The following is a 15357-nucleotide window of genomic DNA, read 5'->3' as shown; positions in this document are numbered from 1 at the left end:
TTGGACAAACAAAGATATACCTCGATTTTTGGTTGTTATTGGTCAACAGTTCAGGGACTGCAAGGTGAATGGAATCCAAGTAGGATATGCAAGAGGGGGAAGGAAGTCCAGGGAACTTACCAGGCTCTGTGGACTGGTTTGTAAGTCAGGAGGGTAGTAGGGAAACCATGGGCACTCAACCAAACCTACACCAAGCGATCACGAAAAGACACTCACTTACCCTTCATTCTACCCACCACGCTTTCGTCTAATTTCGCCCACCGAAGTAATGTTCTTTATCTTAACAACTGTCCTGATACCCTAGACCTAAAACTCGGTTTCTCGAGGACCACTCCAACAGCATCATCTAGTTGGAATATCGAGTGATCAGCCGCCGCCATATCAGCAAGTTCATGCTGGACACCTCTCCCAGCAACCTAAACCCAGCCGCAGAAATCACAAATCTTCCATCCGGTTCACGGCACATAGTTTTCATGGGATCGCGAGATCAAATGCGGTCGAGGTTTGCCAACCCAGCCAATGTCGGTCCGTAGCCCAGAAGCGCTGAATCACGTTAGCACCATCTTATTTCCTGCAATTTAGATAGGTAGATCGCTACTTTCACTTCTCATTTCTTCCTATCCTATTCCCAAGCTATTCGTATAGCAATGTCGGGATCAGCAGCGTTAATACAAAAAAAGAATTACAAAAAGCTGGACAATAGCTCGTCTATATATCAAGGGCGATCAGTTCTCAATAATGGCGTTTTGTTTGATACTGCACGAATGGACTTGAACCATGTCCTTTCTTCGTACTTCTTTCCTTCTGTTCCATCCTTACCAGATGGAATGCATACCCCCTTTTTTTTACTCTCCAGTTGCATAGATGGGTGGAATTGCCAGGGCGGTCTTTGTCGAGTCGTGAATCTTCAACTGGATCAACTCTTTATGGTTAAATTTAATGTCTTCTCCCTCATGGAGAATGCATCAAACCCCAATACCTCATCCCCACACTTGTCCGATACACCGGCACGCTTTCTCCCCGTAGCTTTCCCAATCGTCGTGCACTTTTTCGCTTTGCCTGTCGTGTCCAAGTTTTACAGATATCCTTCCCCACGAACCCAACGGTAAAGGAACTTACTTCACTGATATGTTGAAAGAACCGGTCATGTTCCTCCATATTCCCATCCTTTTATAATAAACTCCAGCGTGTGCCTGAATTCCATCTCATACCTTTTGAACCAGATTTGGTGTGTGCAGAAAAACCAAAGAATCGTTCCCGCCTGCAAAATGGTTTGCCGGTAATTTGGTAGAACGAAGCATAATCGTCGGCTCACAAGGACGTGCGCGGTTAGTCTCGACCAGAGTACAACCCAATCTTACCGCAATCTGCCTCACTCACGTCGGACACCTAACCTTCGAGTAACACCAGATGGAAGATGGCCCTTGACCATTAACGGAAGTATAACTGGGAATCGGAACACAAAGAAATCCGGACGGAAAAGCTAGGTCCATAAGCCAACGAGTCAAAACCCTTAACCATCCTTTCAACTATCCTCCCTTCCGGAATTCGCTCATCAATGTCATGATAATGAAAAGAAATCTAATCCATATAAGGCTGCAAATTGACTGTGACTGTGCCTCGTCCATAAGCAGCGGATTGGTGGTAGTGAGAGTGGTGAATTTTTTTTAAAAAATAATTCTGGAGGACAGCAATGTCTTGGTAGCCCAACGACAACTTTGGAATGGTGCCATCCACGACAAAATGGGACAACGCTTGGTGCAATTTGCAGTTTCGCTTCATGCTTCAAGAGAGGGCCAGAAGCCAGCGGGGTGGCAGGTCATCGACTTGACACATTCGTTCCAAGATGAACATAATGACCCAGTTGGGACATTTCTAGTCTTGCTCTGCCTCTCGCAATACTCCCTGGCGAGGTCTTCCGAGGTCGGGATGTCTGCGCAGCATGGCTTTGCTGTTGAGCCGGCCGCGTCAGGGGAGATCGAGCCGGGGGCACGACTTCACCCACTCTCCTCGCGCTTGGAATTTAGGTGACACTGTACATGTCTCTTCGACCCAGTGTCACTTTTTGGGAGGCTGAGACCGGGAGAAATGCATCGGCCACCGCTCTGCTCCGTATCGCCACCGACCTCTCGAATCCCAAAGTATTTCCTCTCGAGCGCCGCCTCAGGCTTGGAATTCTGAAATTCCCGCAAGAACTCACGCTTGCCCCTCGTCGATAAGTCGAGGAGGACTCCAGCGTCATGCTGCGTGCATGGCCGGTAGCATAGTTCTTCGCGCTTCCACCTCCCGGCGTTGTCTTTCTGCTTCCTTTTCGAGCCTGATTCGGGTGGCTTCGGTACCGTCGTCTGGCGGGAGGTGCTCTCTGAACCATTCGTGCTCAAGGGCTTGCCTGGCGGTGATACGCTTATTGGGATCATACATAAAGATCTTCTTTAGAAGATCCAGGAACAGAGCAAGAAAGCGACTATTTCTAGCAGGGATAATCTCCTGTGCATTGTGTCAGCGGAGCGTCCACTTGAAATGGGATCCTTCAGTAATACTGACATCGAGAGGTTTCATGCCCTTTACGAATCTCTTGGATGCACGGGTGGTATCGGGAGCAGGGTAGTCCAGTTTCGAGCGCTTGAAAAACCTAAACAAGTTCGATAGCCGCGATTAGCCCAGTGAAACTTCTGAGAAAAACAAGGGGAGGCACATACTTCGCGGCCGGGTTTCCACCATTCCTGGTCATCCTGTTGACTTGTTGGACAAGCGAAGGGTCAATTTTATGGTTGACTACAGCCTCCATCATTGCGAGATGCTCCAGGTTATCGTGCGTCTGGAACAAAGCGTCACCTGTGTAAAACTCGACCAGGATGCAGCCAATGCTCCAGATGTCGCAGGGAAAGGACCACCCCAGTCCAAGTATGATTTCGGGCGCACGATAATGTCGCGTGCTTACGACAGATGAATGATATTCATCTTGAAAGGTGGCGGACCCAAAATCGATGAGCCTGATCTCTGTGTCTAGAAGAACCTTTCTATGCACGGCTCTGCGATTGGTGAGCGTGGAAGATGACGGAATGGTGCGGGAGTATGTAAACGTCTGATACTCTTGATTGCAGAGCAAGATGTTCTCGGGTTTGAGGTCGGTATGAATCAGGTTGAGGTCGTGCAAGACTAGTTTCTCGTTAGTACCCTCTTCAGTAATACAATGAAGACAGAAAAAAGAGATACTTACAAGCCACGCTAGTGAACAACTGACGAGCAAAGGCCAGGATCTGACTGTTGGGAAAGGGCACGAAATTGTTGTCCTTCAGGAAGTCAAACACGCTCTGCCCAAGCAAATCCATGACGATGCAGATGTGGCCACGGAAATCGAAGCAATCCCGGAGATGGATGCAACGGTTCCTATTCTCCTCGTCGTTCGCCTTCAAAGTTGCCAGTACACGAAGTTCTATTTTACTGGCGTCCCTGTACTTCTGCACAGACCGAATGATCTTGATCGCGACAAGCTTGTTGCGCTTCTTGTCTTTGGCCTGCACGACTTTACCAAAAGTGCCTTGGCCAAGCAATTTAAGTATCTCGTCTGCAACAATTGTTAGTTTGTCGATTACCCTCGGCAGGTGACCATAGTCGCTCGACTTACATCTCTCCGTAAGATCATTTCCGGGAATCACAATCATGTGACCATCATCATCATCAACTCTGGCGTTTTGATTCGGCGAAGTCTGCAAAAGCAAGTCAGAAAATGACTACAAGTCGACGCTCCATGGTTCCAAACTTACGTCCTGAATGACCTTGACATGTACCTCGCCAGCCTTCTTAGGAGGATAAGGAGGTGGTTTATACACCGCAAAGGTATCGGCATGAGCGGTTTCTCGACGCTTGGCCTCATTGGCCTGTTGTCGGGTGAGTTTCCTCCGCTTTGTGCCTGGTTGGGCGTAGTCATCGTTGTAACTATGCGACGAGAGGGAGCCGAGCGAAGTCGCCGTCGTGGTGTGCTGGGCCGAGTTTGCGCTGTTGCTAGTAGACGCGGGTGAGTTGAGGGAATGGGAAGCAGACGGCAGCGACCGCTGTGTTTGGTTCTGGGCAGGAACATAGTTGTCGTGGTGGACAGGGTCGTAGTGGCCATTCGGCCTGCGCCTCTTAGCTGTTGGCTGAGTTGGAGCTGACGGGTTGGTGACGATGTGGGCATTGGACAGTGTTTGAGAGGCTACGCTCCTGGTGGCCGTACCCTCGGGCTCGGGAGTGTCGTCAATCACGATGACTTCCTTAGGCAAGCCATTTTGGTAGAACTCGGCCCAGTTGGTCTCTCCGCGTCTCCTCTTACGAGTTTGCTGTGAGGCGGGCTCGGACCCCTCAGGGTTGAGGCCTGTCGCCATGGCTGTATGATCGATCCCGGGTTGAAGGGTCAACCGCTGGGGAGGTAGTTGTTGAGACGGGCACTGGTGAGGGGGTGGTAACGTTCGGGTGATGGGCTTGAGGACGACCGAGGAGGCGATTAGAGGTGGCGGCGCGTTGACTGGTGATTGGTGGTCGACGAGCGAGTACTGGGCCGAAGGAGGGTCTGGAAATGGTTGTCGTGTTCCTGTGGGCGACAGAATGCTGGGGAGATTGGAAGTATTCTGGGAATAAAACGAGGAGGCGTTGGCCTGGACGGGATAAGGCTGATGATGATGCTGGTATGCAAACTGCGAATGGTACCGGTCCGAATAGGCGCGAGGCAGCGTTGCTGTGGCGGTTATGGGCGTCGACATCGTTTTGTGCTTTTAGGGCTGATCGATCGCGATTCCTTCTGCGTGCAGAGAAGGGTTGCCGGCGACCGGGTGGGTTGTGTCTGTACCAGCAGTTGCGGTCGGGGTCCTTGCGCGCGCGACGGGAGACGGACTGACGTGATGGAAGGCCGGTGGGAGGGGAATGAAGGAGGAAATCGGACAATGGGGTCGAATGGGTTGGGGCAAGGCCCTTTAGATGGGGATGGATTGTGGTGGCCCGGGCCGGGATGTTTTCAGTTTTGGAAGGAAGGGGACTAAGAAGGAGGAGCAGGATGATTCAATGCAGATATGGATACCGGGAGATGGTGGCCAAGCTGAGGGTTCTTCCCGATGGGAGTGGAGGACGGCCTTATTGCTCCCGTCCGCTGTTGAATTGTGCCTGTCGATGTGGGCGCGAGTGGTAGGCGTGGCAGGCGTTGCCTTGTTGAACTGGTGCGGAAGCTAATCAAGTACCGGAAAGAGGTGGCAGGCGTGTTGCCTTGGGCAGCTGGAGCGCAAAGGGGAAAAAAGCCTGAATCTTTTTTTGCGTCTGGTTGTCGCAGCCTGCCTGTTCGTGAATCCCTCCTGAGCCTTTGGGCAGACCTCGGGGGAAACTGGAAGGGATACTCGTAACAAAATGGTTTGTTTCGCGATTGTAACCCGTCCGTTGGCGAAGGCACATGCAACTACAAAGACGAGTCTGTGGTGATGCGCTGGTCGTCGTAGCCAGGAGAAGAAGCAAGGGGCGAGTCAAATAAAAAGTCGAGTGTGTTGTTGTGTCACGGGCTGCTGAAAGGCAGCGAGCGGCTAGTGTCGATGTCCTTGGTGCCCTGCTTGGAATCGGAAAGCGGAGAGGCGAGTGGCCTGCCGTAAGGTGTCGAGGGTTTCAAGCAAGGAGCGCTCCAGGGCAAGTAAGTGTCGCGCAACGTAGTGTGCTAGGTAGAGTAGGTGTAATTTCTACTGACATGGAAGAAGAAACGGACGAGAGGACGGAAACTGCTTTTTTCCGTTAACCAGGCAGAGAGCGCCAAGATCTGCCGGATACAGGAGAACAGTGAACGAAGAAGACGAGAATCACGACGGGACGATGTCGTAACTCTGAATCGGCCCCCGGTGGAGGAGAGGGCCGGGGGCGTTTTGGGCCCTTTTACCCTTTGGGATTGGTGTTTTGGTCGTGTTTTGTAATGATAAGAAGATGGAGGTATGTTGCAGCTTCATTACATTACAGGCGCTGCTGAATTGCCAGAACGCACGACGACCGGGGTAGGCTGGGCCGTATCACGCTGCTGGTACTGTGCTTTGGTTTTGCTGAGCTGATGTAGACTGGAGGTACCATAGTAGTTCCCACAGGTTTAAAGCCCTCTCGATACAAGGGGGATCAAGGCCCTAGATCAAGACCAAGGGTTGAACTTTTGGATGATTTTCTTTCTAGCTAAGCTAGTAAGTGACAATGTGTCTCAGGAGAAGGTAGGAAATGTGAGGTCGTCGAGGTTCTTGCCGATTGTTCGGAATCGCGGCCGGGGGCAACAGTGTAGTCCGATGTCTACAGGTAGGTACTCGATGTTGTTAGTGAATTGCGGCGCGGTGCGTGCAGTACGCGAATATTGTTCGGTTTCGACACCACCCAGACTAGCATGGACGCCACAGCCCTGGGGTGGGGAACGGTCCACGACCGTGATAGGTATCTCTGGATTATAGTTGAGTTGTTAAACATCGACCACCACTTCTGTCCTCTTCGATCTCGCGTGGTTCTTCCCGGGATTGGGAATGTCGTCCCTCTGCCAGTGGTCTTGCTTTTGACACCTGTCTTCTTCGTTTTGATTTTCGTTGCCCTCTTTTTCATCATGGTCGTGAAAAAGCTACAACCCCTGGACTCTGGTGAGTCTGCCACCCATGCATACATCGGGATCCGGTTCGTCTTCGTTCTCTTTGTCAGAACTGTCGTTGTCTGTTGGCATCGTGGCCACGTTCGATGCAGTAGTTTGATCATTTCCTTTCGGAAACAATATTCCACTTGGCCGAATTCGAGGAAGCCAACTCTCTTGTTTTTGTTCTCTGCTGGCTGATATCGCTAACTCCATTTGTTAGTGCTCTGCCAAGGTGGAGATGGAGACATCGGATTAACATACCAGACAGAAAACTATGAAATCCTCGAGGAGAAAAACTTCCGATGGAAGTAGTCCCAGTATCGTAGACAAGATGAAATCCAAGAAGTACTTGTCCATGTTGGGCCAAAGTCAGGTTCTCGAGAGGTCCATATGGATTTCTTGTGGAAACTGTCACAGCTGTGAATGAAGTTGGGAAACGATATGGATTGGATTCCTATTCTTCGTGGGAGCTCAAATTTATATATCCTTCGCTATACATTTCTACTCATGTGTCTGTAGAAACTTTTCCTTGTTCTGGCTTGGGATTGCCGTGTCAACGCGCTGGATTTGAATGTGCTCGACTTGGAAGCACTGCGTGCCTCATGAACGTCGATGTGTCTGCAATATCGCAACTAAGAAACTTGCGGAATCTTGGCAACCGTCGAGATACTTACTCTTTGAGCGCTGGGCAGGGCATAATGCGGCGCCCAGTAAGCCAGCAGATGTATGTGCCTGTTAAGTTAGTGAAAACTTGGGTAAATTGCCCACCACTCCAGTTTGGGTGAGTTTCAATGTTCAGACACACTGCACAGGTTTGCCCCATGCCCGACGCTCAAAGAGATTATTGAAGGTTGAAAGTTTCGCGAGTTTCTACGGTAGGTTTCGCCCGAAGATTCAAGTTCATGGCTTTGGAAGTTCGGCTGTTCGTGCAGACTACAGCCTGAAGCCCTTTCATGAAACTTGCATCCGCAGCAACATGTACACAACTGCAATTGAACGCATGCGCACTGCAATCCCGCCGACCGTTTTTTTTTTGCCTTGGCTAAGTGCATTTTGGCCTTTGTAATGTAAATCTGTTTTCTTTTTATTGGTGTTGATTTCAAAGCTTTCGAACAACTTTCTCGTCCTCTTTGTGTACATTGGAAGTCAGCCTGTCTCAGCCGATTGGAACATCCTTACCTGTCGTCCTTAAAACGTCCAATCGCATGTCCAGGATGGATAACAAAGCCCTGCCCCGTTTACACTGTTAATTTGCTGTCGGGGAGCTTGTTTTTTTTTTTCTTTTTTTTTTCTTTTTTTTTTTTTTTTCGAAGGATAAGGACGAGGAGGAGGAGGAGGAGGAACAAGAGGAGGGGTTGAATGCACGCTGGAACTATACCTCTGGTAAGCAATGAGAACAAGATCCCCACGCAGGGTCCTCGCCGCCACCAAACAGGGCTTCTCTGGTGCAGGACCAGAATGGGACAAGGCACGATATCATTTCCTGGTCGGTGTTACCGTTCGGCCGGTGTCAGACTATCGCCCAAATAGTGCACACAAGGTATGAAGTAAACGGCCCACTGCCACTCATCTAGACAAATCCCAAACGCACAGTGATACCGAAACCGCCTACCAGGCAGGTCCTTCAGCTCCGCAACACCTGCACATTGCCTCCCTGACTTCATTGTCGTCGAAAATCATGGATCAGCTGCTGATTCAAAATGTCAACATACTATTAGTTTGAAGAACAATGTCTCTCCGGCTTTCTTGACATTGTGTACATGTCGAAAGTCGTTTAATCAGGCCTCGTGTTTTCAAAGCCCAAGCGGAGTTCGTTGCGGACCAAGATGGGGGCTCTGCCTCCCAGCGGGCAGTCTCATTTTCACACACACACACACACACACACACACCACCCATCCGCGAACCATTACTTTCGGATAAATCCTTCCCCTCTCCAGAGGTTGTGAACGGCGGTGCTTGCCCAGGGGCCCGGGTCTCCAGGTGGCGCTGAATGGAAAAAGACCCCATTTGGTTGAGGGCCCGGCATTTGGGGACGTTCACAATCACCACTCGACCCCCATGTAGTCCCAAGCAGATCGATCTCCACCCATGAATCCTGTACAACATTCAAAGTCTGGAGATCACGAAATCCCTTTGGGGCTTCAACAAGAGCACAGCCCGCAAAACCTAGCTTGACGAGCCTCGAGCCCATTAAAGATGAAATTTACGTACTAGTGTAATAGCTTCTCCATTTTCTTTCATCCACGCTTTCTTCATCGAAGTTGGTTGGTGTCTGTCCGAATAGCAACGGGGGGCCGTCGCCATGCCGTGCCGGGGTCTGTGGATCGTTTGGTTGGCCAGGGACACCCGATGTAATAGTGCGTGCACCTGACCTAGACATGGTGGTTGCCGACAGGCGGGCCAGGCCACCACCACCACTCTCAACTGGAAGACAAGCGAGGGGCGAGATGCGTTGTGATGATGGTGATGGTAATGGTGGTGATGGTGGTGGTGTTGCACCTGGAATCAACGGCGGGGCAGTTAATTGAATGAATATCACCACCTTTTCTGTATGAATTTTGGAAAAGAGATGATAGACGTTCATTCACAAGCTACTAGCAACAGCATTGAGAAACAACCAATGGATGAGCAAGGCCCAGACATATCCAGGGTTGTCGATATTACACGTTACACAAGACGCGATGGTAACTGCCCAGGCCGGATTCTAGCGTGAAGTCGTGAACAAGGGGACGTTAAGGTTCCTGCGTTCTGCAATCCCTGCGACGATTCGCGTGGAAGCATGTTGGACTTGGTCTGCTGTTTTGGAGATGCATACTTATCATATCAAGGCAGTGTGACTTTTTCACTCGGGGCAAACCACTATGCCACCAGTAAGAATCAAGAGATCCAACGATGTGACTTTTGAAATCTGAGTTTGGTGCGTAATAAAGATGTTCACGTTCTGAAAGTGCAATGGCGTCACGGGGAGTAGTGTACCTGCAAGATGGATGTATCAGCAAAATTACGAAGGGCTAGCGCCGGTGCCAATGCTCTTTCCCTGCAAGTGCACACGGCACGTCCCGTGGCTGTACGTAGTTTGCCTGCCAAAAGGTAGACTTTTCGGTCACTTGAACTTGTCGGTACCGTCATGTATCGTTAATGCATGTTCTCCGAGACGGGCATTCAATGTTCGCATGTGCGAAGTGCGTCTGCAGCTCCTCCAATTACTTCCCACACCCTTCCTTCACTTCCCACACTCTAAACAAGCAAAACTCGGGATTAGAACTCGGCTACAAAACAACCTTTCCGTTGCAAGGAGCAATTGAAAGTCCGGATATAGGTAACATATTGATCAAAAATGATACTCATTCGTCTTTGTTATCTATATTGTCAGTTGTAGTGTTGTTCGTTAGTCTGAAAGTTGAACATGTTTTGAAGAGAAAATGTCAAGGGATGAGCACTATATCTCTCTACAAGCTCTCTGTACACTAACGTTGCTCGTCGTGATTTCGGAACTTTCGCACACCATTGACCTGCTTGTTGAATGGGAATCTAGCCGTTACAGAACCACCTATATTGAATTATTCTACCGGCCTCCTGGCTGGTTTGGCCGTGACTTGGTTTCTCAAAGGCTCTCTTCATGCGTGCATTTCATAGATTTCGCGGCGAACTTGGCCATATGGGCTAGACCTCTTCCCTCCCACTGCACTTCAGCTTGCAAGTTGGACAATTTTGCGGACGAAGATAATGAATGATCCAAGGCGATGGATTGACAAAGTGTCGCGTTTAGTTGCCTTATGATGCAAATGCGTGTCCACAACCAGGTGTCTTCCATGCCTCTGAGTATTTTCAGTTGAGAAAACTGTTCTTTTCATAGTAAGCTCTTCGTCAATCCCGGTTTCGGAAGACATGTCCTTGCAGGAGTGGCAAAAAGAAAAACCTATGCATCTATGTCCGTGCCGCGCTTACCGCCGCCCACTGCTTTCTATCTCCGATGATATCGGTACTCTTCGGGCCGGTGAAACGGGAAAGTGTGTCCTTGCACTTCACTTAGGGCACCACCTGTCCCTCTGGGAAGTGGGCATGTTTACGCCTTCCTCTTGTTCTAAGCTGATGTGAAGAAACGATGTCCTCTGCTCCTTCCTGACCTTCGATCGTGCTGCATAGCTATATTCCTGCTGCGAGGCAAATATCTCCCTAAAAAGGAAATCAGATAGATCGAAAAGCTTGCTAACAATGATTGAGAGGTCTTACAGCCTTACCGTTCTGGAGGTAGTAAATCCAACGAGGTAACGTGGTAATGTTGGCATCAGCGTACAATTCCGCTTCTCGAAGTTCCAGATATCGAGTGTTGTAATTAATTCGAGCATCCATACCCTCACCTCTATGTCAATAGAATTGCCATGATGGGAGAAGCCATAATAGAATAAGATCAAGCAACTTCTGTAATAAGGAAATTCGTAAGTTTACCGCCAACAACTTCATCTTGCCATCTACCATCCTCTTGGCTATTGGTATCGACTTTCGTCGACTCTACAGTTTGAGCATGCTCTATAGGGTGGATTGGCCTCTGCTGCTTCTTATCATCTCACAAATGTCAGCTGCTCGTTTCCAATTAGGGTCTCTGTTCTGGACCCTTTCGCCGATGGGCAACGGCACGAAGAATTATAGACGTGGTAGTTTGGTATCATGCCTGTTCAGCCACTAAAGCTCCTTTGGCTTATGTTCTCGTGTCGACGACCTCAAGCATCATATCCTGCTAGAAGAGTACAACACACAGGCTTGTGATACAACTCACGTCGACGGAAACAAAAGCTACGATTAAGAGCAGCAAGGAGGCTGAACAAGAAGTGGTCTGGGCCACAGAACTAGGTCATTAAGTACAATATAACCCTGATATGTTTATTAGTTTAGTACAAAAAACGCCCATCTCTACTTGAGAGCCCCGAAAGTGAAGAAGTATTCGATGTTTAGACAGATAGGCACTGAAAAGGAACTACCCTTTTATATTATCCAAGCTTGGAGGTCTTTAAGGAGACGGATGGGGGCATAAGAAGAGGCTTTTGTGGCGTATTACACCCTAGTCATTGTTGGTCGCTCCAAACGAAAACTCCAAGGGAGCCACTAAGAGCTCTATATTTCCCCTGTTCAACCTATAGCCGAAGAACCAAACTGATAAACATACCAGTATTATATTGTATGAGCAAAAACTAGAGCCATCTCCTACACTTCAAGCTTGCGGCCCTGTTCTTGCTGAGGAAAATCAAACCAACCAGGAAAAGATGGTCCACGATGACTTGTCTCAAGTCACGCAAGCCTCTAGATCCAGGGCCAAAGACTAGATTGTACCAGGTCCAGGTTCAGGTTCAGGTCCAAGCCCGGTCGCGATGCAAGTCGGGGTTCAAGGCCAGGTCAAGTCAATGATCTTCCATGGCGGTGGCTATAACACGAAAGTCGACAGTCATGGCAGTTGTAAAAGGAAATTTGTGAAGATGCTCGACAACAATTGCTGCTGCTGTATCTCAGCGGCACTCGCAGATGGTCGTACAGCTCCAGATCAATTCCAGGGCCTTGCCAACTACAGGCCCTTCATTCGACGGTTGATAAACCACGAAAATTGACCACCATCATGATGTTTCGAGATGTTACAAACAGGAAATTTGAAGAAGAAGGCCAGCTTGGCCTAACCTGCGGCATCAGGCCGCAGGCCCAAATTTGCAGTGAGGAGACGATGAAGCAAGAAGCTGACTGAAGCACGACAAAAGCATGTCAAGCAGTGTCAAGTAACCAAGCAGTGCCACGAAGCACAACTTGTAGCTTGTAAAGAGATCAGAAGTAACATCAGGTGAGGTAATACAGAGCATTACTGGGTCAAGGCGGAGGCAAGGAGCTACTCAGTGACCATTGACCAAGTTTGAAGAGCAGTCATGGCAAGGTAAGCCGAGCCTCGGTGAAAACCAGCCGGTGACCGGAGGAGATAATGCCCGTTGCTTTCGGGAAAGATAGATCGGAATTACAAGAAGGCACTGCGGAAAGATTCTTGGAGGGGAGGCTCCAAAGAAAAAGTTGATTGCTTTTGAGGGGGACGGCCTTTGTAGGTGTACGTCATGGAAATAGGAGAGTGAGGTTAGGTAGGGTACGGGTGCCGGACCCTAGGTAAAGCCCTGGACTCTGCCCCAGCTGCATCCGGTGCTTATCGGCATTGTCAGCTTGTAGCGGTATTGGATATGCATACCTGTAGTGATCAAACTCCACGAAACCGAACCCAAGGGGGAACATCCGAGGGTTGTCAAAAAGATGCCTGGCCAACGAATCCGCAACTAGTACTCTCTTGGGGTAATGGAGGAGGAGTTTGTAGGACTCACCTCTTGATGACCAAAACGCCATGATTGCTATGACATCAAGCAAAGGGAAACAGAAGCAACGCGAACGAACCCACAATGCAAAAGAAAGAACAACACAACCAAACGGAGAAGGGCAGAGGCAAGAAAGCAGAAAAAAAGAACTGACCAAATCAACATAGCTTTTCAGGATATCGCCGCCGTTTTTCGCCGCTGCCGCTGCCATATGAACAAGAAAACTCCAAGGCTATGCTGCCCATTGTGTGCACACTCCTCCACGGTCCTCCATCTTCAAGACAAAGGGAATTAACCCATGCCACCAGAACCTACCGGCTCCCCTTTGCCGCCTCTTAAATACCACGGTTGAAAACAACCAAGCCATCCTGACCACCACGACCCTTGAACTCTCCCTCCAGCCTATCCGCCTCGATCTTCTGCATCTGGGGGAACGCCGCCAGCGCCAACGGCAACACGGCATAGCTGGTCACCAAGATCAGACCGAGGTTGATCGGGGTCGTGTACCTCGGGTTTCTCTTCAACCACTGGGTAGCCTGGAGCCTAACCAGGACAAGAGGGGGGATAACCATGATCGGGCTGCTGTTGAGCACTCTGCTGACGGCCGTCTCCGCCACAGCAATCGTCGCCGCCTTCTTGCTCTTACCCAGGCTCTCCACGTCTCCTTCGCCCTTGCCCTCCGCAACCAGCTTGGCCTTGTCGGCGGCCGACAGGACCGGGTACACGTCAATACCCGTACGCATCTCCTCGCCGCGCATGAGAAAGACGTTGAGGGCACCGGCCGAGGCGACGGCGGCAAACGGAACCAGACGGCTGAGAATCAAACGGGTCGAGGGCGCCAGCGACTTGAGGCGCGGGACAACGCTGTTGAGACCGACGGCCACGCCGCAGGAGGCGCCGACGGCAAGGAAGTAGGACTGGGCGATCTTGGACCAGCTGAGGGGGGAAGACTTGTTGGCGTTGGAGTAGTTGATGGCAACGTTGAGGGATTGGTTGGCTACTTGCCAGGCGATGGTGCCGCGGTTCTGGTTGGGGGAAAGAGTTAGTAAAAGGAAGATGTAGGGAGAAAGAGGTAGGGAAGGGGAGGTGTTTTCAACTTACGCCAAGGCCAGGGGTCAACATGCCGGCTGTTACGACCAAGTTGGAAAGGACGAAGCAGGACATGCGGAAGGGAAGAAAGACCTTTTCTCCGGTATCTATGTCATATTTTGTGAGCCTATGTGTCTTTTTCCCCTCCTAATGACTTAGGTTGTAGGTATGTCGACGCAGCCATGCGCAACGGCATGCGTTCAGGAGTATGTCGGCGGATGAAGCATACCGGGATGGAGAGTAGAGTCGACGAGCTTCTTGGCCTGCCACAAGTCGGGCGTCATGGACTTGATCTGTCCCTGCTTGTAGGAGACGAGGAGCTGCTTAGCTTGCTCGAGACCGGCATTGCCAACGAGAAGCGTCCTGCGAATATGGCGCGCACGTTAGCAAGACATTCTTTGTCCCGTCCTGAATCCAGCCCTTCATTGCTCCAAAGTTTGCGCCAACAGGAGGTCGCAAATGCGTCATCTAGGCAGCATGTACCGCCCTTCTCTTCCGGCCCCTTCCTCCTCCCTCCTTGTAGTCCCATCCCCAGTTCAGATGCGGTTATGCTCACCTCGGATCGGTAAGGCCAGCGGTATGCCTGACGCGGCCCCAGTAGGTGCTCAAGTCATACTGCGAGTCGGGAAGCGCGCGCGCGCCGGGCAGAGAGGCGGACATGGTTGTTTGTGCTCTGGGGTGGGTCGAAGACGGTGTTTTGTCAAGAAGTGTTTAATGGCGTGAATAGTGCGCTCTCTTTGCGACAAGAAGAGATTGAACGACACTTGTGTGTCTTGTCTGACGGGCGAGTTGACGGCGACGATGTCGGAGAAGCACAAACAAACAGACAAACAAAACAAACTTCAAAACAGGAAAAGAGAAAAGTAGTCAAGAAAGAAGACCGAAATGGAAATAAAAGCAAAGCGGTGTATGACTCCTGCTTGAAACAAACCATCGACTCTCCTTTGACAAGAGGGTTTTGTTATCTTTCCCCGGTCGCGGCAAAAATAAAGCGGATCCCGATCTCGGGGACGGCCAGGTATCCCGGTCTCGATTCAGGACCCCGGAACGGGACCCCAGATGATGTGCCGTATCACTGTCCCGCCTGCATTTTTGTACATTGCACATGTACTGGCTGACTGGGCGGACTACTGAGTAGAGGGAGTATGAGGAAATGACCTACACAAGACGAAAGACAGTCAGACGGGATTCTGGATCTGGCACCGTTAGTGGCCATTTCATGTCATTTCATGTCGTTTTGCCCCGAGGCCAGAAGTTGACGGGGGAAAAAGACGAACACCGGCGGAGGAGGGGCTCTGAACCGGATTGCGGGGCGGGCAGATGTCGCAG

The 15357-nt window shown here is 50.4% G+C and overlaps 4 protein-coding genes across 4 annotated transcripts; 1 reads left to right on the top strand and 3 right to left on the bottom strand.

The window, feature by feature from the left end:
* The first annotated feature begins 694 nt into the window (after positions 1-694).
* On the top strand, positions 695-2002 carry NCU16670 (hypothetical protein). The gene has a single exon (XM_011395746.1). It carries the CDS (start codon positions 765-767, stop codon positions 1107-1109), a length of 345 nt encoding a protein of 114 aa, XP_011394048.1. The 5' UTR covers positions 695-764; the 3' UTR covers positions 1110-2002.
* prk-4 (protein kinase-4) lies at positions 827-5906 on the bottom strand. Its single transcript, XM_952608.3, has 6 exons — positions 3768-5906; positions 3629-3710; positions 3221-3568; positions 2700-3159; positions 2545-2632; positions 827-2487 (listed from the first exon to the last, which is right to left on the bottom strand). The coding sequence occupies exons 1-6, from the start codon at positions 4737-4739 to the stop codon at positions 2239-2241; spliced, it is 2199 nt and encodes a 732-aa protein (XP_957701.3). The 5' UTR covers positions 4740-5906; the 3' UTR covers positions 827-2238.
* A 235-nt stretch (positions 5907-6141) lies between these two features.
* Positions 6142-6947, bottom strand: NCU00229 (hypothetical protein). Its single transcript, XM_952607.2, has 2 exons — positions 6866-6947; positions 6142-6798 (listed from the first exon to the last, which is right to left on the bottom strand). Exon 2 carries the CDS (start codon positions 6724-6726, stop codon positions 6280-6282), a length of 447 nt encoding a protein of 148 aa, XP_957700.2. The 5' UTR covers positions 6727-6798; positions 6866-6947; the 3' UTR covers positions 6142-6279.
* A 6141-nt stretch (positions 6948-13088) lies between these two features.
* On the bottom strand, positions 13089-15258 carry NCU00227 (mitochondrial cation transporter). The gene is made up of 4 exons (XM_952605.2): positions 14585-15258; positions 14258-14391; positions 14041-14135; positions 13089-13964 (listed from the first exon to the last, which is right to left on the bottom strand). The coding sequence occupies exons 1-4, from the start codon at positions 14686-14688 to the stop codon at positions 13275-13277; spliced, it is 1023 nt and encodes a 340-aa protein (XP_957698.1). The 5' UTR covers positions 14689-15258; the 3' UTR covers positions 13089-13274.
* Between the last annotated feature and the right edge of the window lie 99 nt (positions 15259-15357).

The sequence above is a fragment of the Neurospora crassa genome, linkage group III, assembly GCF_000182925.2.
Source record: "Neurospora crassa OR74A linkage group III, whole genome shotgun sequence".
In the NCBI taxonomy this organism is placed as follows: Eukaryota; Fungi; Ascomycota; class Sordariomycetes; order Sordariales; family Sordariaceae; genus Neurospora; species Neurospora crassa.
This window is presented reverse-complemented; position numbering and strand designations above follow the sequence as displayed.

Coding starts and splice junctions, on each gene's coding strand:
- NCU16670 (XM_011395746.1), top strand. CDS start 765: ATGGACTTGAACCATGTCCTTTCTTCGTACTTCTTTCCTTCTGTTCCA.
- prk-4 (XM_952608.3), bottom strand. CDS start 4,739: ATGTCGACGCCCATAACCGCCACAGCAACGCTGCCTCGCGCCTATTCG. Junction 3,711..3,767: donor ATGTCAAGGTCATTCAGGAC/GTAAGTTTGGAA, acceptor TTGCTTTTGCAG/ACTTCGCCGAATCAAAACGC. Junction 2,633..2,699: donor GGTGGAAACCCGGCCGCGAA/GTATGTGCCTCC, acceptor GAACTTGTTTAG/GTTTTTCAAGCGCTCGAAAC.
- NCU00229 (XM_952607.2), bottom strand. CDS start 6,726: ATGATCAAACTACTGCATCGAACGTGGCCACGATGCCAACAGACAACG.
- NCU00227 (XM_952605.2), bottom strand. CDS start 14,688: ATGTCCGCCTCTCTGCCCGGCGCGCGCGCGCTTCCCGACTCGCAGTAT. Junction 14,392..14,584: donor GCTGGCCTTACCGATCCGAG/GTGAGCATAACC, acceptor CCATATTCGCAG/GACGCTTCTCGTTGGCAATG. Junction 13,965..14,040: donor TGTTGACCCCTGGCCTTGGC/GTAAGTTGAAAA, acceptor TCCCCCAACCAG/AACCGCGGCACCATCGCCTG.